The sequence below is a fragment of the Rhinolophus hipposideros genome, assembly GCF_964194185.1.
Source record: "Rhinolophus hipposideros genome assembly, chromosome: 17".
Lineage (NCBI taxonomy): Eukaryota > Metazoa > Chordata > Mammalia > Chiroptera > Rhinolophidae > Rhinolophus > Rhinolophus hipposideros.
This window is the reverse complement of record NC_138063.1, coordinates 47691900-47713597: the sequence shown is the minus strand read 5'-3', so window position 1 is coordinate 47713597 and position 21698 is coordinate 47691900. Positions and strand designations below refer to the sequence as shown.

Here is a 21698-nt window from a genome sequence, read left to right as displayed (position 1 = left end):
AAAATACAAATTACGTCTTTTTCTATGTTTTATTACAACCCACGGCATAAGAAAAACATGTTTTTCTCTCTACCTGTATATACTAAGTCAAATAGCATAGGAAGTCTAATAACCTTACTTTGTGTGCATTAAAAGTAATCAAAAGGTCTTACCTAATGAAGAATTAACACCAATATAGGAAAAGTGGGTAACAGATGTTTAGAATATAGTGGGGAAAAATATGCATTGGAACCATGCCTATACAATGCTAAAGAATCAGTCAAATAGTCCAAGGTCTGCGGAGTGGTGTTGTCAGTGGTTCCCACCATTACAATCAACTGGGGAGTTAGAAATATAGCTGCCAGGCTCCATCATTAAGTCCATATCTCTGGAGATTGGTTTTTAAGGCTCCCAGGTGATTCTCAATTACACTTAATTTGAAAACATCCAGGAGTATTACATAAAACAGGAGATAACATAGCAGTTTTCCAGAGGTAAGACTTTCCAGGCCCCGAAAGTTCCCCATAGTGATGTATAACTGTGATTAATAATGCCCACATGGCGTGAGGGTCTTCCAGGGGCAGGTAGCATCACTGGCCTCTCTACCCTAAGTTCTGTCTACTCCCGCCTCCCCACTCCTATGCCTCTCTCCCTTTGTCTCTGTTCTGGGGGGCCAGCCTACTGTATTTGCTGCTCACAAGTAAGGAAGCTGGTGTGCAGCCTCTCCTCCTCCAACACGTTCCTGAGTGTGTGCTGCAAGATGGGTGGGGCACCCCTGAGGTCACCCCTGAGCCAGCCCAGCGAGGATCCCCAAGCATCTACGGGCCATTCCTACAGTGGCCAATTAGCAGTTGACCTAACTTCTATTTTAAAGATTGGAATGATTTTTGTAATTCTAGTTTTTTGTGGCATAACTTTTTAGGTAAATGATTTATCATAATAGTTGATTAGCTTATTTTTTCACCACTGTCTAAAGCCACTTCAGACAAGGCAATTTTTGTTTAAGATCAGAACTTGCTTAGCTTAGTATTCTTTCATAGGAAAGAAATCTCGATTGCCTGTCAGACAACAGTTGGCCTGGTAGTTATTTAGCAATTATTTCACTGAGAAAGGAAGTGGCTGTATAAGATTATATCATGCATCTATTCTGTCATGTTCTGCCTTTCTTGAAAATGATACATTGAAATCTTTTTAAAGTTTTTGTTTGATTTCACTTTTCTTGCACTCCTGACGTTTCTTTTTTACCCTATACTTATGGGTCAGAATAAAGGTGAAATTATTACACAAGTTTGACAAAAAAAAAAACAAAAACAAAAAAAAAAAACAAAGACATTCAAAATTTTAGTAATCATTAGAGTGCCATTTGAAATTTTACTTTCCCTAATATTTCTTCTACTTTTTCCCCCAAGCAAATCATATCATTTATCCTAAGCCTGAAAAGGAAGGCATTAAGAGTGTGTAGATTCCATTAACCTTTATAAAATGGAAAAGAGAGAGAAAACGATGGATAGATGGTGCTTTCATTTGAAGTTTTTTATTGATTACAGGCTTGGGGGTTTTTTCTTTCTCTCATTAAAACTCTTTGATTTTAATTTTATTTTTTAAATTATCATACAACACATTTTACCTTTTCATAGTACTTTTTTCGTATGTGTAGATTCACGTAATCACCACCACAATCAGGATACACAAAAAAACTCCCTCATGCTGTCCCTTTGTAGTCACACCCACTCCCCACCCTTATCCCCTGGCAACTACTGATCTTTTCTCCATCACTGTAGTTTTGTGTTTTCTAGAATGTCATGTAAGTGGAGTTGTGTAACCTTGAGGCTCGCTTCTTTCACTTTCTTTTAGTCTTTGAGATTCATCCAAGTTGTTGTATATATCAATTACTTGTTCCTTTTTATTGCTGAGTAGTATTTCATTGTCTGGGTAGACCACAGTGTGTTTATCCATTTTCCTACTAAAGGATTGTTTCCAGCTTTTGGCGATTATGAATAGAGCTGCTATAAACATTCTGTGAAGAGAAGTTTTCGCTTCTCTAGGGTAAATGCCCAGGACTATAGGATTGCTGGGTCACATGGTAGGAACTTAAGAAGAAATTGCAAACTTCTGGAGTGGCTCAACCACTGTGCATTCCCACCAGCAATGTAGTAAACTTCCAGTTGTTCCACATCCTCGTCAGCACTTGGTATGGTCAGTACTTTTATTTAGCCATCTAATAGATGTATAGTGGCCCAGGTGTGGTTTTTATAGGGGGAAGGAGTGGGCCTTGGCACTCTCTGAGATCACTGTTTACTCTGCAGAGTCAGAGGTGCATTGGGACCTCAATGTCCTGGGTAACAGCTCTCTCCTAACATCTAGGAAGCTCAGCGGTGCCTGTTCTAGTCTCCTCCTGGCCCAACTGTTATCTGAGGAAGAATGAGAAGGGACAGGATAGAGACAGAAAGAGAAGCAGCTTCAAAGGAATGGAGCAGTTTGCATCATCACTCTTCTTTCTCTGCTCCTGCCTTCTTTCTCCCATTTCTCCCTTCCTTCTTTCACCTCAGTGGAAAATAAAGGGAGGTTGTGAGTTTATCCTTATAATTAAAATTGATGTCTACCCTGAGGAAGACAAAAGACATTTTACTTCATTAAACAGTGACAGAAGAAAAAAAAATCTAGCCAAAAGAAGTTGAAATAATCAAAGGATCTCTGTGTTTTTATCCAGCTCACTCTGCCACCAGCTGTGATTCTGATTAATATCCTTGAAGCACCAGAGAGTCACTCTGCTGGCAGGAGTCCTCATTTAAAACAGCAGCAGCCAAAAACAAATCTCCCCCAAACCCAAAAATGTGTGTGTAAAATTATGAGGAAGGATGTATCTTTTCATTTTTCAAAATATTGGCAGAAAATATTGGCAAAATGTAGGATTGGGGAATTGATAATTAAAACATTTATGAGAAAGCTGGGGAGTATACAAGCTATAGAAAAGTTTTTGTCGTTCTCATACATTTTTTATAACAAGTTTGGATGAAGCTACGCAGAGCTAAAGAATCATCGACACCTAATTAAATGTCCCTAATGGAGCTCCATATCTTCATATGTTTGTAGTCACATGATCACAAAAGATATATTAAATTACTTGATGGCCATATTTTTGTATCATCAAGTCATGATCACCTTGAGTAAGAGATAAAAGCAATATATTATTGTAAATTAAACACAATCATTACCAGTCTTTTACAACACATTCAAGTAAGTTCATAGTAAACTTTTTTTGGAGGGGTAGTGGCTTGGAGGGTTTGTTAGGGAAAGAAGTCTAATATGGATTGCCAGATATTTTAATGGTTTCCTATAATCATTAGCATTTATAAGAGTACACTGTGTAATGAGTTCACACCATAAAATAAGCTTTGAATTCTCCTCAATGGAGAAAGGAAATTATGATCAAATTTTTTAAATCTCTTTAGCTGTAATAAACCCCTGGTATCATCTGCCTACTCATATAATTATTTATGGGAACATAGTGTGCCTACATTTCCTCTGAGTGCAGTATAGCACAGTATTCAAATATCCATCTCTCAAATGCACTTTCTCCTATACAGAGTAATACATTTTTCACTGAACTAAGAAGTCATAAATATTTGGGTGCCTGGAAGTACATCTTGTAATAATTCACCCTACTCTTGATTTTCTTCAGAAATTAAAGTCATCACATTTATTAAGGAATTCCACTTTACAGGTTTCCAGATTTTATTTAGATACATTGTCGGGAAACCTATGGAAATAGGAATCTATTGCTTTCATTCTGTTGGATAGATAATCTTTAGCTTTGAGAGGCTTAGTGTCAATAACAGACTCTTGTTGTTTGCTCACCATTAAAACATTTGTGACCTCAGCCATAACAAAAGAATATGGGTCAAGTACTTCAATCTCAGAGATGTCAGAAAGTAATATTTAACAAATGTTTATTAAATAAATGAATGGATATACCATTTTATTTCTACATTTTCACTCAAGGTTGCTTCATAGATACTTTTCCAGGATGTATATAGCTTGTGTATTTCAAATTTCAAACTATTGTATTATAATATCATTTCATTCTTAGTTTACATATTTATGGTTGAAAAAAAAGCCTTTTCCACATCACTGAAGGCATATTAGAAAACATCTTTGTACACATTTTTCCTTTTAGAGTTGCATTTTCAAGGTACTGATTCTAAAGTTGGAATTACTGGGTCGCGGTTGTGATCAACGTTCTGACTCTTATTGATTATTAATGATTGTTCTCTAAGTTTATTGCGCTCATTTACAGGATTTACAGGACTCCTTGCAACACCTGCCCACAGATTTATTATTTTAATTTGTTTCCTAGTTCAGTAAGTATGAGATGGCACTTTATATCTATTTAAATGTGAGTTGCCATCATTGTCTGTAAGGCTGAAGATTGTTTCAAGTGTGTCATTTTAGTGTTCCTTTGTGTGAACTGCATTTTACTTCTTGTCAAGTTGAGGTTTGGTATTTTCTTAAGGGATTGAAGTAGGTATTTCTAATCGGCTATATTCACAATGTGTGGGAAATTATTGTGATAATTATAGCTGTTTTTATTTTCATCTTAGTTCTCATTTTCATGTCATAAAGAATTATTTTATTTCATTAAACTAAAGCCATTAATAGATTATAAGAGTCAAACAAACTCTAGCTCCTCTCCAGAATTAAAATTTCCAACCCCCCTCAACCCCTGCTCCCACTTTCCCTCTTTCTGTGGTCCTTTTCAGCTTTGGTTGGTTATTTCCACATCATATGGAAATTTCTGTGACTGTCATGTGAGGAAACAGAAGCAGGAAAGGAAAGAAGGGATATTACAGCCGTATGTGGTCTGCACTGCCAGTGCATTTTCTGCAAGGTGGTCTTTTTTAAATTATAAGGTCTAGTCATTTGATTAATTTTTACCCTTCCCTGCTTTTTCCTGATTATTCCCACTTCCTGAAAGTTGAATATTATTCTCCTTATTAAATGATGTATGACCATGATAATGACTTACATAGGTTACATTTCATTTCGAAGGTATACAGAGGATGCCAAAAAAAGCATACACATTTTAAGATAACATCTTTTTATATGTATACATTTTTTTGACACCCCAGTATACTAAAACCTATTTTAATGAATTTTTAAAAGGAATTTTAAAATGTTATAAACCAAAATACGTGATGTATTCATATTTCCTCAGGCTATTTTGATAGTTAAGGTCTGATTGCTGCTTCTTGTGCATGTAAAGTTTCAAGAATTGGGAGGGTTCTGCCAACCCAAGTCAGAGGGTCAGACAGCTGAAGTGATGCAGATTAGAAAATAATGACTGTAATAACCTGGGACACCACGGTTTCAGCACCGACTCTCTTTTTCCACAACTTGTCTGTAAATGAATCATGTTGTCAGGCTTCACGGAGCACTCTAAATAACCAAGCTGCCAAAGCATTATCTTTGGAAATAACTTAAATTACCATTCACAAAGTCCTATTTATCTTAAACAGTACCACACACAGAAAAACACAGTACAGTGCAATTCACTGATATTTTTTAAATATTCAGATTATATTTTCATCACATGTGATCCTTGAATCTTTCAGCTTCTTGTGTGGCTTAGTCAGATAAATAACTTTGTTTTTTAAGTTTATTGGGGTGACAATTGTTAGTCAAGTCACATAGATTTCAGGTGCACAATTCTGTAATACACCATCTATATATATCACATTGTGTCTTAATAAATAACTTTTTAAAAAATGACATATGCCAAAATATAGAATTTTGCTCTAACTGAATTACTGAAGTAAGGAACAAATTTTAGTATCTATTCCCTTGATATGTGTGTGTATCAATCAGGACCATCACAGGAAGCACATTCTGCTGTGAATTCTGGAGAATGTAAGACAGGGAATTTTACAGAAGCCAACAGGAGGTGTTGAGGACCCGAATGGTGGAAAACTGTTACCACCCATAGGCTGAAATGGTGAGCTGAGCAATCAATGTTAACAGAGCCCACTGCGAGCTGACATAGTGGGAGAGAGACAATCTAACAAGATCTGACCTTGGAGACTGATGAGGCCTCTGGCAGACACATGGCACCTAAGCAGGAAGGAAGGTTGGGGAAAAGACCCTAGCCTCTCTCTCTCTCTCTCTCTCTCTCTCTCTCTCTCTCTCTCTCTCTCTGTCCTCTACCTCTTCTATCTTGATGGCCAAAGCCAACCCAAGTCAGAGGGTCAGGCAGCCTAAGTGATGCAGTTTATAGGGGTAGACCTTCCCTCTAACTCTCTAGTGCAGAGCAAAGCAAAACAGAAAATGAATCCGGGCCCTAATGGAGAATAATTAGCATGACAGAATTTTGATGTTCCCTTTGAAAAAAATCTACGTTGGTAAACACGTTCAGAAGAGCAATGGACAAAAGAATCATTGTCTTTTATTTTTAGAATCATTTATCTTTTAAATAGATCTCTACTTGCATTACTTGCTTCAAAGATACACATTTAAGATCTTTCTATGTTATCTGAGTAGCAGGAACACATGGAAGATCACACATCGGCAAATAGTTTCACTACAATGAACACACACCATCCGTTTCTTATAACTCACAACTGCAGATTCCAATCAGGAAAAATTATAAGAACTCAAAAAGAACAAAAACTGAGACATATCCACTGCTCCTAGCATATTTATTTATTTTCCCCTTTCTTTGAAATTTCAGTTTGTGAGTCTTCTTTCTTGAAAAGTATCACACGATTCCTGAAGGGATAAAAGGATCATTCTATTAATTTGGGGGAAACTCAAGTCCTCTACACAAGGCAACCATTGACTAGTACAGTGAGAATCTCAGTTTTACAGTCCAATTTTCTGAGTCATCATCTCATGCCAGACTTAGCATTTTATTCATTTTTTAATTCAAGTTAGCCTTCTCTTCGAAGCTGTATGCCTTTGGTTTTAATTTGCTACATGTTTTCACTTTGAAGCAGATGAAATACTTTGATATTTTGGGATGTCTCACCATTGGTAGTTACAAGTTATTTTCACATATTTATTGGTTAGAGTGGAAAATTCTCCCCTTTATGATATGAAGAAGCATAAAATATTACTCAGAGAAGGTAACTAACATTTACTACACACCTGTTATGTGCCATAATCTTTTTATCTTCCCCTTTGTTCTTTATACTTCATTTTATTTCACAAAGAAGTTTGGAATAACTTTTAACCAGTAACAGTCCTTACAATAGCTATATGTTATAGGTGCTATTAATTTCACTTTATAGGTGAGGAAGAGGTCCAGAGAGTTTAAGTAACTTTGTAAAATTATAAAGGAACCAGATATTTAAATTAAACCTCGCTGTCTTCACCAAATCACCAAAAATTAGATGATCTTCTAATGTTAAACTCAATACCGTGACAACGAAATACGCCTCATACCACACATTGAATGCTTTCAGATTACACCTGTCAAATAGGATGACATTCTGTTGCAGCAGATCTGTTCAAGGAATTTTGGATCTGCCACAGATGGGCCCTAGATGATCCTTAGAAACTGAATCTAGGAAATAAAGGCCCCAGCTATTCACCAGTTTTTGCCATACCTCTATTTCTAGTGGCATTATGGATAGAGAGCCTACACGAGAAGGACATGGGTCCAGGTCTGAAATATGTTGGGGAAGCACTGAAGAATTATTCTCTAGAACCATGTCCCTTAAAGGAATTAATCGGAAATTTTCAAGGGCATTTATCAGCTGAAAACAATTCCACAGCTCTTCGATTCTCAGATGTTGTATGATTACCCCATCAATTTAATAACAGCTTTTCAGGGAGAAAACCATCATGTTAAATATATTAATCAGTTTCAAATCCTGGTTTCAGAAATGTTGAAATGTTTGGAGAAAGTACATGTTAGAAATGAGGAAATAAGGAGTTGCTTGTGACATATTTTGAAGTAAACTTTTTTTGTAGTCAGCTGATATCCAGATGATATTCTAAAACCAAAAAGGAAGGAAGGTGCCTGTTGTGTTTTGACTGTGCTGCTCTGGATGACCCGTTGAGACCCTGATTCCGGTAAATGGAGCATGGCCAGGGTAGTGGGCTCTCCCAGTGCAATTTAGCAGACCTAGATTAAAATTATGACCCTGCCACGACGTCTCTGAACTTCTCTAGGCTTCATTAATACAGTGGGTGGGTAGACAAAGGCCTATCTGGTGCGGCTGATGGAAGCTTTAACATGTGTGGGGTATCTTGCCTGGCTCGTGGCCAGGACTATGACTGTGTGTTTTCTACAGTGGTTATATGACCTGCTGGTCTCAGCCACCCTTCCTGGGAGTTAAACAGTATACTAAAAAGAGTCGGAAAGTATTGTTTCCCTGACACATTTCTCTGCTGAATTCCAGGTTTTCCCTTCTCTATTCACTAGCTATTTTCTGGAGTAGGTAGAAGGTGTCTCTGGCATGGTGTTCTTACTTACCCACCTGCCACCTTCCTTTCTGCTGCTCTGCTCCTGTTCGTGGGAGAGGCCAATGACTTCTCGGGGACCACTTACTGCTGAAACTCTAGTACCAGTGCTGCCAGTCTCATGTCCCTCAGGGTTCCCCAGGAAATGCTTTTAGTTTGCACTTACACTTTCATGACAGCTCTTGTAATTGCATCGGATATTTACGTTATTATGAGGTTAAAATGTTTAAAGTGAAAACAACCACTTAGGTCCTAGTTCTAGCTCAGTCACAAGCTATTTGTGTACAATCAGTAAGCCACTTAGCTAAGTCTGGGACTCAGTTTCTTGCTTCCTAAAATGAGAGCTAGACGAGCTAATTTCTTTGGTCCTTTCTAGCGCTAATATTCGCTGTGTTAAAACCAATTGGCCGTGGTGAAAAACACCAAGTTGCATTTGTCGTATTTAGAAAACATTAGCTTTAGAACATACTTAAACATATACTGTTTAGCATTTTAAAAGTAAGAATCTGTTTAATGTTGGGAGAAATTAAATTGTAGGCTCCAGATGTGATTCCATTTTCTGTGGAAGTATATGTTTAAATCACAGATCTCTAAGCAACTTTGAGGCAGTTAGTTGCCAAGATTTCTGTCCTCCCTTACGCTGTTCTCCTGTACCTGTTTTCAACACTCTGTGGGATGAAGATTTTGTGAAGTTGTTTCAGCAACATTGGCTTCTCTGTCTCTTCTATGTTTAGCACTTTCTCTAGCCGGGTTTCATATTACAGCCTCCAGTGCATTTCCTCTCTGTTGGCGTATGAGCAACATTTAGTGACTAGGAGCCCCTCTGCCTTAGGGATTTGATCTGAGAGCCAACTGAGACATGATAAAACAACATTTTCTAATTTGATGTAAAACTCGACATTCCAAATGTTTATTCTCTTTTTCTTTACTGCTTTTCATATGCAAGCCATAGGGAAAACCACAACACCTTAGTCTCTTAAAAAGTTAAAATTTTGTGTTTTGAAGACCTGAGTGACATTTGATGGAATGTCACAGAGCTAAATCATGGAGTGTGTGTGTGAGTGGGGGAAAGGGGTAACATTCACTTTTTATGTTAGCCGGAAATATATCTGGTTCTCACATATTTTAGAGATTCAGAATTTGTAAAAGTTTTTTATTTTTTTTTCATTTCTATATCCTACTTCCAAATCTTATACTCATCTCACTTATTTACATCCACAGAAAGTACTGAAAATTGTGACCTATTTCCACTTTCATTATCCTCTGGAATCCCTAGCTCTTAAAGTCGAATAGGAGAAAATGTTCTTAACTGAACTCATGAGAGAACTTCATATTTAGATACTGTAAGTGTAAACTCCCCCAAACAGAAAAGCTCCAAAATTAAGGTAGCAAAAAAGCAAATGTAGGAAAACTAGATTCTCTACAAGTTATGATGATGGTGAGTCTTATCTTTCATAGTAATAATTGCTACCATTTTTAAAGCACTGGTTACCCTGCAGACTCCATCCACTGTGTATCAATATAAATAAAATTAAATTTTTGTTTAATCCTAAAAAGGCTTCTTGGATTTTTCCAAATTTAGAGAGATCTGACTACAAATATTGACTAATTAGCTTCCACTCAGTTCACTCTGTGAGGCCCTTCGCAGATGTGGTCCTTATCCTCCATAGGAACAGAAAGTAAGGTGCAACCAGAAGCTCACGTACCTGCTGATATGGAGGGATAGGCCATGCTGAAATCTCAAACAATGGTTACAACAGAGAGCCCCAGGATGGAAATCATGGGGCCAGGTGCTCCGAGTGAGTTACCTTTATTTTTAAGTTGAGTTGTTTATCACATAGACAACCCTATATGCTGCGTGCTAGAGGGAGAAGGAGGAAGAAGTTTTTAACAATAGTTAATGAATCTATTCATTATGCTGGGAAAGCTAGGCAACATTTTGTGTGTTACATATATGTGCCTGAGTGTGTATCTATACATATGGGGGTATGGGTGTTTACATGTATGTGTCTATACACATGTATGTGCTGTGTCTCTATGTATGTGTTCATGAGAATGTATCTATTGTTATGAGTGTGTCTATGTGTATATACATGTGTATATGAATATGTATACAGATTGTGTATGTGTCTATACTTATGTATGTATGAATTAGTGTATGTACAGGTGCTTATACATGTGTGTACAAGTATATCTACAGACGTGTGTATATGGATATATGTGTATATGTATCTATTCACGTATGGGTGTTTGTATCTATACGTATGTCTGTATCGTACATTGTGTATCTATAGGTATCTATATCTTAGCTGTTAAGAACTTGGACAACAGAACAGGAAAAAGCTGGGTTCAAGACTCTCCCATCATAATAGTATGACCTTGGGGGAATTTCTTAACCTCTTTTTCTTTCAATCACTTCATCTTTAGATTAGAAATAATAACTCATGCCTCAGAGATTGTATTGAGGGGCATATAAAATGTTGGCAATGCTCTGGCTTCTAAGCAACTAAAAGTATTAGTCATGAAGATCATCACCTTCATCATCGTTGCTAATCCTCACATCCAGAGGAAACTGAAGCTGTGAGAGTGAGACATTCCCCTCCAATGTTGTAGGCAGTACATGGTAGGTCCAGGATTTTAGCCTAGGTCAGTCTGTATATTGCCCAGAAGTATCTGTTCCAGTTATGAACAGTAGACAAGGTACACCATCATGGTGGGTGAATGGGAGTAACTTACACTTTTTTGTACATCTCTAGTTGAGAACGGAGGAGTGGCCCCTACCCTGCCGGCGGTATGGGCTCCGGACTCTGATGGACCTGATTTTGAGCCCTTAATGCATCACATTGTATGATCTGGGCCTGGTGTTTATTTATTGTTGAAATTTTTTTAATTTTTTTTTTTGTTTCTTTGCGTGTTTTTAGGACTTCAGCTCTACAAAACTGGACTACTAATAATTATCGATTAATGATACACTCTCATCAGTATTACCTCTTTATTTACTTATTTGATTATTAGTTAAACATTTTAAATAATGCAATGAGCACCTATGAGGCCACCTCCCAAACAGAAGTTAGTATTTTGATAGCAACCTTCCTCTAACCATTGGGGTGTTCCCTTATTTTATCCCATCTCCACCTAAAATGACCTCATCCTGAGTCTCCTGTTTGTTATTCCTTTACATCCCTTTATATGCAATATTATAAGCATATATGCATTTATAAGTATTCTGAAAAGCACAGTTTTCATTATGATTGTCTTTAACTTTCTAAAAAGGACATAATGCTGCATGTAATCCTTCCAGGCTAACTTTATTGGGAAGATTCATAGTGTGCTGTGATATACATTTGTTTTGTCCTATTCTTTAATATTCTAATGTACAAAACATATTGTAGCTTATTTATACATTCTCTTATTGATGAGCATTTGTGTGTTTTCAGGATTTTATTGTCATAGAGAGAGCTGTTTTGGTATAATTAAACATAACTCTTCATGCACATGTGCGAGAATTTCTCTTGGGCATGAATAGAATTGCTGGATTGTAGGTTGCATGAATGTTCAACTTTAGGAGATAATTGTTTTCCAAAGTTGGTTGCCCAAATTTTCACTCTCTTTGGAATATGGATCCATAAGTCCTTCAACACTTGGAATTGTTAGACTTCTCCATTTTTGCTAATTAAATGGGTATAAAATGATTACCTCATTGGGGTTTTAATTTACATTTGACAATTAATGATGCTGGACACCTATTCTCATACTTATTGGAATTATGTGTTTGTTCTGCAATGAAATGTATATTCATGTGTTTTGATCATACTTTTCTGTTGGGTTACTTGTGGTTTTCTTATTGGTTTCTAGGAGATATGGGCAAATTACTTGACCATTTTGAGATCATTTCTGCATCTGTAAAAATGAGGATGATAATACTACGTTTATAGGGTGGTATGAGGATTAAATTAATGTTTACATATTATACTGTAAATACTGGCATATAGCTTAATAGACGATCAAAACAATGTTAGTTCTTACTCCCTACTAACAGAGTAAGCCCCACTCCTACTGGAGCTTCTGTTTGGTGGACTGGCTCTGTTACAATTTACCCCTTTTGCTTAATGGAGAATCTCTGCTTATTGATGTAGCCAGTGTGGCCCTGCTAATATTGTTGTACTTCAGGGAATAAAGCAAGTTAAGTGAACTCCAAGACTCCCTTGGAGGAAATATGAGAAAAGAAAGTGGAAGGGAAGAGCTTCCATGGAGTCCTTAGCAAAATGAAGGGGGGGAAAAATCAGTATAATTATGACATTGATCTCAATAACCTTGTCTGTAGATATTTGAAGTATGTATTAATATGGCGATTGGAAAAACTAAGGATGTAAAAAATATCCATATGCATAACGAAACTGAAAATTCAACATCAATTTTCAATACCTATGACACTGTTAAGCTTTCTGTTTGCTGCTGCTAGAAGCGACTTCCACAGCACTTTTGAGAGTGCTGCACAGTCATGCAGAGATGCCACCCTGGGAACCAGGAAAAATACCAGGAGAAAATTCTGAAGGGCACCATCAAATGCTCTGCAGTTATTGCTTCCTGTTTCTGGCTTGTTTTTGAGTGTCGAATTCAAGAAGAGTATCTGGATGTGATAGTAAAATAATTGCTTTTACTATCCTGGATTTGTTGTGTGTTTCATTGCGAATATTCCTGGAGGAATGGAAGCTGGAATGTCAGTGCTACAGTAACTTTGAAATTGCTGCACTGCAGCATGCCATCTTTCATCTGTCTCTATCTGTGTTCAAAGTCCCTCTTAGGATTTGGAGGTAAATATTTTGTATTCCTAACATTAATGTATACTTATGAGAATTGACCATTTTTAGTGACTACAACTCTGAATTTGATAAATATTTAAGCAAGTCCACTGTAAACTGAACCAGGGAAATGTGGAAATTATTCTTTAATGCATGCTCCCTCTTTAAATGTTTGTTCATTCATGCTATGCTAATTGTTCTCTAGTTTTTCTCTGGTTTTAAAGCTCTGCTATTCAGTTTTTAGTAGGAAAAGCTGTACTTGAGAACAGATGGAGTTTAGCTACAATGTCATCTCACCTTTCCCTTTGTCCTTTTTAGTACACGTCAGTCTGACTAATTCATCAGAAATTCTTTGCTCTAAGGACACTTGCTTAAAGAATTTGGAAACACCTTTTCGTTGTGATGGCACCTTCAAATTTTCGAAGTAGTTAAAAGTTGGAATGCTCTCCAAAGTCAAAAATGCCATGTACTTATGCTTAGGCTTTGCGATTCACAAATTGTAATTAGTTTTTCTTTGTGCCAAGAATTACACAGAATAGTAAAATATAATTTAAATTTATTTTGTAAGTAACTGTAAGAACATCTTCATTAAAATGTGGATCTCAAAGGGATGGAGCTGCTCATAGACCAAGCCTAGGAACCTATTTCAGGCTGGAGAGTCTTATGTACAGCTCCCTCGTGGTTTTTGTAGACCTTGTATTAATCATTGGGAAATGAATTTGAATAATAATTGGGATTAGCAAGGTATGTATATAGCTGCAACTGTTGGAATATTCTGATCTTGATATGTGTTTAACAAAGGGGATTCCTAATGTTTCAGAGGGGCTGTGTAACCTGCCTCATCCTGAGGGACACGGGGCTCTGGCTGAACAGAAATCCAACCCCTTTCCTGCTAACCACTAGGTCGCTCATTTCTCTAAATTATTTTCTTTTCTGACAGTAACTTTCAAAACAGTACTATTACATGAGAGATTATGGTGTGATAGTTTGAGCATTATTCCTATCTTTATAGCATATTATATTTTCTTTAAATATCTAATTCCGAAATATTTCTCATATTTTTTTTCAAGGAATCTAGAAATTTTTTCAGAACTATACAAAAATGACTTCCCATAATGGATGTTAAAGAAAAAATACGCCTCCTTTTGCAGAGCTGTTTTGCTTTACAGTGAACTTTGATAGAAGGTACCTTTTAGTTGCCAATCAGTAAGAAATTATTTAGACAGAAAACCAAAATCATGCACCTAGATATTATTTGTACCTATAGTTTTATTCACATTTTATATGTAAGGATATAAAGACCTAGAGAGATTGTGAATTACTCCGAATTAAACAGGAAATAGCAAAACAGAGGGAACAAAGAGCAGAAACCAGGTCTCTTCACTCCAGGCTGAGAACTTCCCCTTATAAATTGCCATCCCTACTGCACCGGTTGTGGTCTAATTGAAATAGTGAGCATGCACTGGAATCCAGTGAAATCCCTGGAGAATGGTAAGGGCGGGTTATGAAGGGCTTTACAAGTTGGACAGGAGAGGCTAGAAATGATGGAATAGGCCACAGGAGTTGTGTCAGGGGTGCCAGATTTGGACCCACAGGATTCAGCATATAGTAGTATTCACAGCTAAGATTAATTACAGTGAAGTGATACACAGCAAAATCAGCAAAGGGAAAAAGCACATGGGCGAAGTCTTGAGGAAACCCGCCACAAGCTTCCAAAGATCCTTTCCCAGTATAGTCACATGGCATGTGCTTAATTCCACCAGCAACAGACTGTGACATGCTGTGCACCTAGGAAGCTTATTAGAGATTCAGTGCTGAGGAGTGTTATGGGGGACGGGTCACAGAGCCATCCTCTGCCTGGTATCAAAAGTCCAGACTCCCAGAAGGAAGGTGGCACAACAGTGTGGGTGCAGTGAGCCACCCTTATCAGCTGGGGAACAGTGGGAACTCGCCCGAAATTCAAGTTTTCAGGTGAGCACCAAGGGCCAGCCTTGCAAGCAAGCCTTTCAAGGATAGTGTCTCAGGCCTGCTATGGTGACTCTTTTCTGCATAGGAGCTTGTATTGGGTATTAAACAGCTACAGTGACATTGAAAATATGGTTTAAAAGATTTCAGCAGAGTGGAGAGTAGAATGGAGTAGTTGGTAAGAGAATGGAGCTAGGAGACTTTAGAAATAATCCATCCCAAATCTCAGATGTCAGTGTGAGAATAAAAAAAAGAAGTGACAGATATAAGAGATAGTTAACAGAAAGAATAAACAGGTTGGAGGTAAGGAACAAAGAAATAGGCAGATGTTTTCAAATCTAGGAGCTGAAATACATGGCAGGTTTTTTTTGTTGTTAGTAGGGTTTTTGGTTGTTGTTTTGGGCAGAGGAGGATTACCTAGGAAGAGAAGCTGGATGGGAACATTCTAAATTCTGGATATATTGGCTCTGAGATGACAGAGGAGTCATATTAGATTTTTTTTTTACCATAAATGAAATACATTCAAGATATTGGTAGATTACATTTACAAAAAACAGATGCTAATATGAAGTTCATGTCTATGGTACATTCTTGTGCCATGCTTAGAAAATTAGAGTAAATCACATAATTAAAGAATTAATGTTGAGAGAGAATTTTGATTTTGTATTAGCTATGAAGGTCACACTGTTAACAGACATAATTTTAACATGAAAATATTATTAATGTCATTAAGAAATACATATATTTTTTCAAAGGACCTAGATTAGCTTTGTATTCACTTCCCACTCATTGAAATTAGATGATTCTTTACCTGAGTTGTCTAACCCAGTCTTGATTTTTTTTAAAAATAAGTAGCTAATTTTTTCTTATTTGTTTATAATTATTATATAAATAATAATAACTATTATAATAAGAATTCCGTAGAGGTTTGTTTTCTACATGGGAGGAGGGTCCTAATGGGTACAGATTTAGAAAAGGAACATAGGAAATGGCGTCTGCTAGTGTAATGTGAAATACTGAGGTACCTGCTAGTCTTTGCACCAAACCAATGAAACAATGCGTGTATATAGGCTTCTAAACATTCTAACATAAAATCTCTTTCTCGCTGATAATGTATACAATATGGACAAATTTCAGCTACTTAGGAGTATCCATTTCGTATCTCTAGCCATAGTGGCTTCTGAGAATCCAGTATATTGCCTCCGGATAGTTATTAAATTAAATATTCAAATCCTATTTATTGGAGATGTATAAGTGCTTTTGATCAGAAATATCACCATTGAACTTCGCCAAAGCAACTTTCTACATTCCTCATGTGTTTTTTTGTTTGTTTGTTTGTTTGTTTTTAATGAAGCTTCTCTCTTACTTGTGGGGATAGAAAATATAGTAACAGGTTTGGGATAATTTTTAGAATTTCATATGCATGTGGGACAAATGGTGATGTAGTAGCTGTGCAATAGGATGAACAAACTACTTCATAAATATGTATGGTGGAGATGACACTTACGTTATACAGATTGGCTGTGTCAGGATTTTAAATGTAACCTTTGGATTTAATGCAAGAAGTTTCTTACTGGCGTTTTCTTGACTTTCCTTAGAAGTGACCCTGTATCCACAAGTTATTTTCAAGTCCTTGCTGCCTAAGAGTGAGATTTCTAGCTTTCCCTCTGCTGTGCCTTTCCAACTCCTTCTTGTTTCTCTGAACTCTCACCATCTCTGCATGTCAGGATGTACACAGCAACAATAAGTGGGGGGATGGCCTGGGGTACCCGTCATGCCACCTGGAGTCACAGAATGGAGGACTAAGAACAAAAATAAGAACATTATCTTCTTTATCTTTCATGCAGCTATTGTATTTGTTGTTAATTTTTAAAACTCATGTCCTGCATTGCTCTAAAGCACATTGGCGATAGGAACCCCAATTATTCAAATAGAATAAATGGTTGAGGAAGTCAAGGTTAAAAGAATATATGGAAAGGAAAAACGTACAGCCAGGGCAAGATGAGTATGATAGAAACTTACCATAATGCCTTGTGCAATTAATAGACACAGGTTGCAGATTTGGCTGTTAGGTTTCTGGAAGTGAAAGTGAACAGGAAAACATGATTGGTGACAGATTTGAAATATCTGTGAAATAAAAACCCAAGTTTTTCTAATACTAACATCTAAAAGGAGTTTCTCCCACGGATAAAGGATAATGTAAAGGACAATGATTTCACCAACACCTTGTAACAGATAGCAAGACTCCTACAGTTATTGATTATGACCTCATCAATATGTTCTTACTTACATGCTGCACGAGCCTAACTGAGTAGAAGCAGTTCTAAAAGGGCCAATGGCTCCAAGTACACAATTCTGTCCAAACATAAAATTCAGGAAATTTGGGGGAATAGGCAGCTCTCATATCCTTCAGGCAATTAATATTCATGAATATAGTTCTCCCAACTGGGATTTTGATAAGAATTATTCAACATAGAGTCGTGGCTTATAATCTCAGACTAAAATTGGTAGTTCAGTGTTGCCAAAGTACTTGGGAATCAACTGAGGAAGGATAGAGTTCATTTTCTCTAATGAAATTTAAGGACACACCCCTGAATCGATGGCCGCAATGGCTTCACTCAGATCTGAAATGAGGGAGGACCCACAACAGGGATAAAAATCTTACTACAAGAATAATTCTGGAACTTCAAACCAACATGGAATGTGATTCTAACTCAGGTTGCCTTACCTTTGAACCTTTAGTTTGGAAAAGTTGAAAATTTGGGCTAGGAATCATGGAACAACCACATTGCCTAGAAATGAAATGTTATTAAAGCATATTGTGTTATGCCCACTGGAAAATAAGCCTTAACATTCATCGTGCTGAAATGCAATCAACTCTACACGAGCTTCGAATCCTTAGGGGTCTAGCGTTTGTTACAGGACAGGCTGGGAAAAAAAAAAAAAAAAACAACTCCAGAGATGATGCTTAAATTTTGATTACATTCCTTCTCATTTCAGAATAGAGACAAGCAAACCTATACAACATTTTTGCATTCCTCTCTTTAAAGAATAAATTTCTTTAATAAGCAAGTAAATGTGTTTGAAAATGGAATTTTATTCAACATTAACTAATGGTTCAAAATGAGGAAATTTAGATTCAGTGTGTATTTCTGATACTTCTTGGAATGCTTTCAAGTATGTTCACAACCACTTTTCACATAGTGCATGATTTTAGAAAGCCAGAAGTTTTTCACTTTAACATTTAAAGTGTGTTAATATAATAGAGAAGTCCATTTTGAAGCAATGTACGTAATTAAAATTCTCCATGTGTGTTGGACTTATAATTCAGCAAGAAAGAAGTTTTTAAAAACTTGGCATTTGAAAAGAAAAAAAAATACAGACTATTCAATACAATGAAACCTATTTTATTTCAAGGATTGCAAAGTTAGATGGAAAATGCTGATAAGGCTTACTTTCCATAATGACTTTAGTCTGCTCCTTAACCTCTGACATCTCTTGCTACATCTCAGTTGCCAAGCAACAGCAGAGAAATAAAACCTGTGTGAATAAAGAAATTTCCACACATAAGAATGGCTTGTATTCTAGAAGCTGGTGAGCCACTTATTTAGAATTTTAAATACATTTTTTTCATGTTAAAAATGTAACAAACGGTAGTTCAGTACCCAAGCCAGCCACTATAAGCCTATTTAACTCACAGTGCTCTTGAAGTATTGAAAAGCAGTACCTTTCCTATCCAGCTTGAATAATTTGATGATTCTCTTCTCCAAAATGCCAAATTCCAGGAAATGAGAAAATGCCACTGCAAAAATAAATGTTACAAAGCCCTTGTATTAGAGTTTGGTCTTCTTAGTTATAGGAACAGTTAGATGAAGCCACAGCCCAGGTTTTCTTGTTTTAAATATAATTTTAACGTTTCACCATTTGATTTGAAGGGTGAAAAAGGATAATATAAGGAGCACACAGACAAAATTAAGAAGTGATTGCTAACAACCTGAAGGCAGAGGAGGATATGGAAAATCTCAGACAATTTAAAGCACAGCTGTCTATTGCCTTTTACAATAGGGTAGTTAGCCTCATTTGCCACTAGACATCCCGCACTGTTATACCTCCTTATAAAAATTATAATAACCATCCCATAACCAACAAAATGATGCTCCTTTTAAAGACCCATTAGTGTGCATTTTAGAAAGCTTGAATTATAAATAGTGAACATGTAAAAGGAAATAACCTTGATTATAAGTGTCCAAGGGGTATGTCTTCAACTCTAAGCAAAGTTCATCTAGCTAGCGCAGGGGTGTCCAAACCTTTTTCAGCGTTTTTCACCAAGGGCCATATGAGGTAAAATACACAAACAGCCGGGCCACTCACTCAAGGTAAAGTATGTATTGCCTCACCTGGTTTATTTAAGTAAACTAAATATATTTTTGGAATTTGCTGCGGGCCAATTAAAAATGGATTGCGAGCCGCAGTTGGCCCGCGGGCCGCAGTTTGGACACCCCTGACTGAGCATTCTGTATAGCTGAACTTTACTATAAAAGTACTGCAATTTAATTATACCTATGACTTGTAGGATGTTGCCATGAGGAAATACATTATGAATTCCAACCAGGGACACCAGATAAACATCTCCCACTCAGAGGCATTGAAAGTTAGCTATAGAAAGCTGTCTGATCTTGGGAAGTATACAGAGAAAAGGAAGAAATGTTTTCACCTCTGTGTAAGGGAAATACACGTCTCTACATAGGTTAGTCCATTACGGTATTCGAACTGTGTCGGAAAACACATTTGCCCCTATGAAGGTCAAAAATAGGCTTCTCCCTCTCATCCCCCAGGTGAGCTGCTCACTCACAATTAGGGGTACCCCTAAATAGAGAACTGTTTTATATATTATACCTCAAAAAACATTTTAGTCTAATTATGCATGAACCCTGCTGACTCTTAATTACTGTTTTGGTCAGGCAGTCAGCAGTGACAGTAATTCCGAATTAATAGGTGAGTGACTGATATTAAGCACTGGATTAACTTCATACAGTAGGTACCCATACTTGCTAAAAGTATTTAGAGGCTACTGACCACCACCTAAAATGTTCTGTTTACCAAAGCAGAACCTGCTGTTGTTTTGTTTCCTTATTTCTGCCTTTAGATTGCCACTATATCTGCAGGACTGATTTTGAGTATTCCTATTCCAGATAACTAAAAATTGTTCTAAAATGCTCTATAGTCCTGTTGAAAGAAAACATTGCCCAATCAAATCTACACATTATAATCAAGATACATTTTGTAAAGTTGTATTTATGGAAATGTTCCTCAGGAGATTACATAACCAGCACTAAACTTAATCTTTCGAACAGTTCCTCAAGTTTTAATGACTGAAAGTCTTGGTTTTCCTTGAGTTTCTTACAGCATTCCTCAAGTTTAAAGCATGTTAGGGAAATGCCAGAGCTCTTCGTAGTATCTGGTAAGAAGTGGTTAATACACAACAGCATATTCAATAATAATTTCTTATTTTGAAAATTCAGGGAGCTGAAAGTACAGACTTTTAGATCAAAATATTTAACATGCTTCCTCCATTAGAGAGCCTCGGAATGTCTTGAATATATACTGCCAGGAAGATGCTTTAGGGAAAGTTCCTTTCTTAGCCTCCTCTCTTCTTGTTGACAAACAATCAGTAACACCTACAGGTGTTTTACATTTAATCAGGACTTGAGTATACCAAAGGGGTGGGGCGGTAACAAATGTGGCTATGCCTCTGGGAAATCTAGGTACATATTTCACACTTAGTGTTTCAACAACATTTTTTGATATATTAACAAAGCCTTTGCTTTCTCTCATACCTTACTTTTTAAAAAAAAAAAAAACCATCCAGAGGAATTGGCGAAAACCATATATTGCCGAGAGAAGGGAAGCTATTGGGTATGAAGGGGATTTACTCTATTGAGGACCAGTGGTATGGATTTTTTGCTATGTACCACCTAAAAAAGTTTGAAAAATTACATAGCACACGCACATTTTTAAGTTCAGATCTAAAATCTTTATCTTAAATTTAAATGGTTTTATACAGCATGTGATTTCAGATATCATGCATATATTATACATTTTATAATCACACAAGTACATCACTCTTTTAGATGTATCTTTTAAATACTGTAGCAATTCGCTGTCAGTCATCATCTATTTCACAAATACAGGAACAAAGTTTTATTTTACAGATATTTTGCATCATTTCTTTTTCTCCTTAAACTTGTATTTCTATTCCACTTCCTCCACAAAATATTACCCTAATGTAATATTTTAATGCTTGAAAGTATTTTATTGATTACCTCTCATAATTCTCTGCAATGAAATGAGTACAGAAATTAAAATTTAAACTTCATTTTTCATTTTATATAACCATATGTCTAAGTTTTAAAAATATTTCCTGCACTAATTCATCGTTATAATTATTATCAGTAGACACTTTTATCTGAATAACAAATATATTACAAACTG

At 36.5% G+C, this 21698-nt stretch overlaps 1 protein-coding gene across 22 annotated transcripts in view; it reads left to right on the top strand.

Annotated features, from left to right (window-relative positions):
- Positions 1–21698, top strand: part of EPB41L3 (erythrocyte membrane protein band 4.1 like 3) — a 236562-nt gene that overhangs the window by 47131 nt on the left and 167733 nt on the right. Inside the window, exon 1 of one of the 22 annotated variants that reach the window (XM_081078498.1) lies at positions 12897–13253. The exons of 19 other annotated variants lie outside the window; for them this stretch is intronic. In XM_081078498.1, coding sequence (XP_080934624.1) covers positions 13199–13253 — 55 coding nt within the window. In that variant the 5' untranslated portion in view covers positions 12897–13198. Of the gene's footprint in view, positions 1–12896; positions 13254–21698 lie in introns of those variants that run through there. 2 more of the 22 variants (XM_081078467.1, XM_081078465.1) reach the window with 2 other exon arrangements.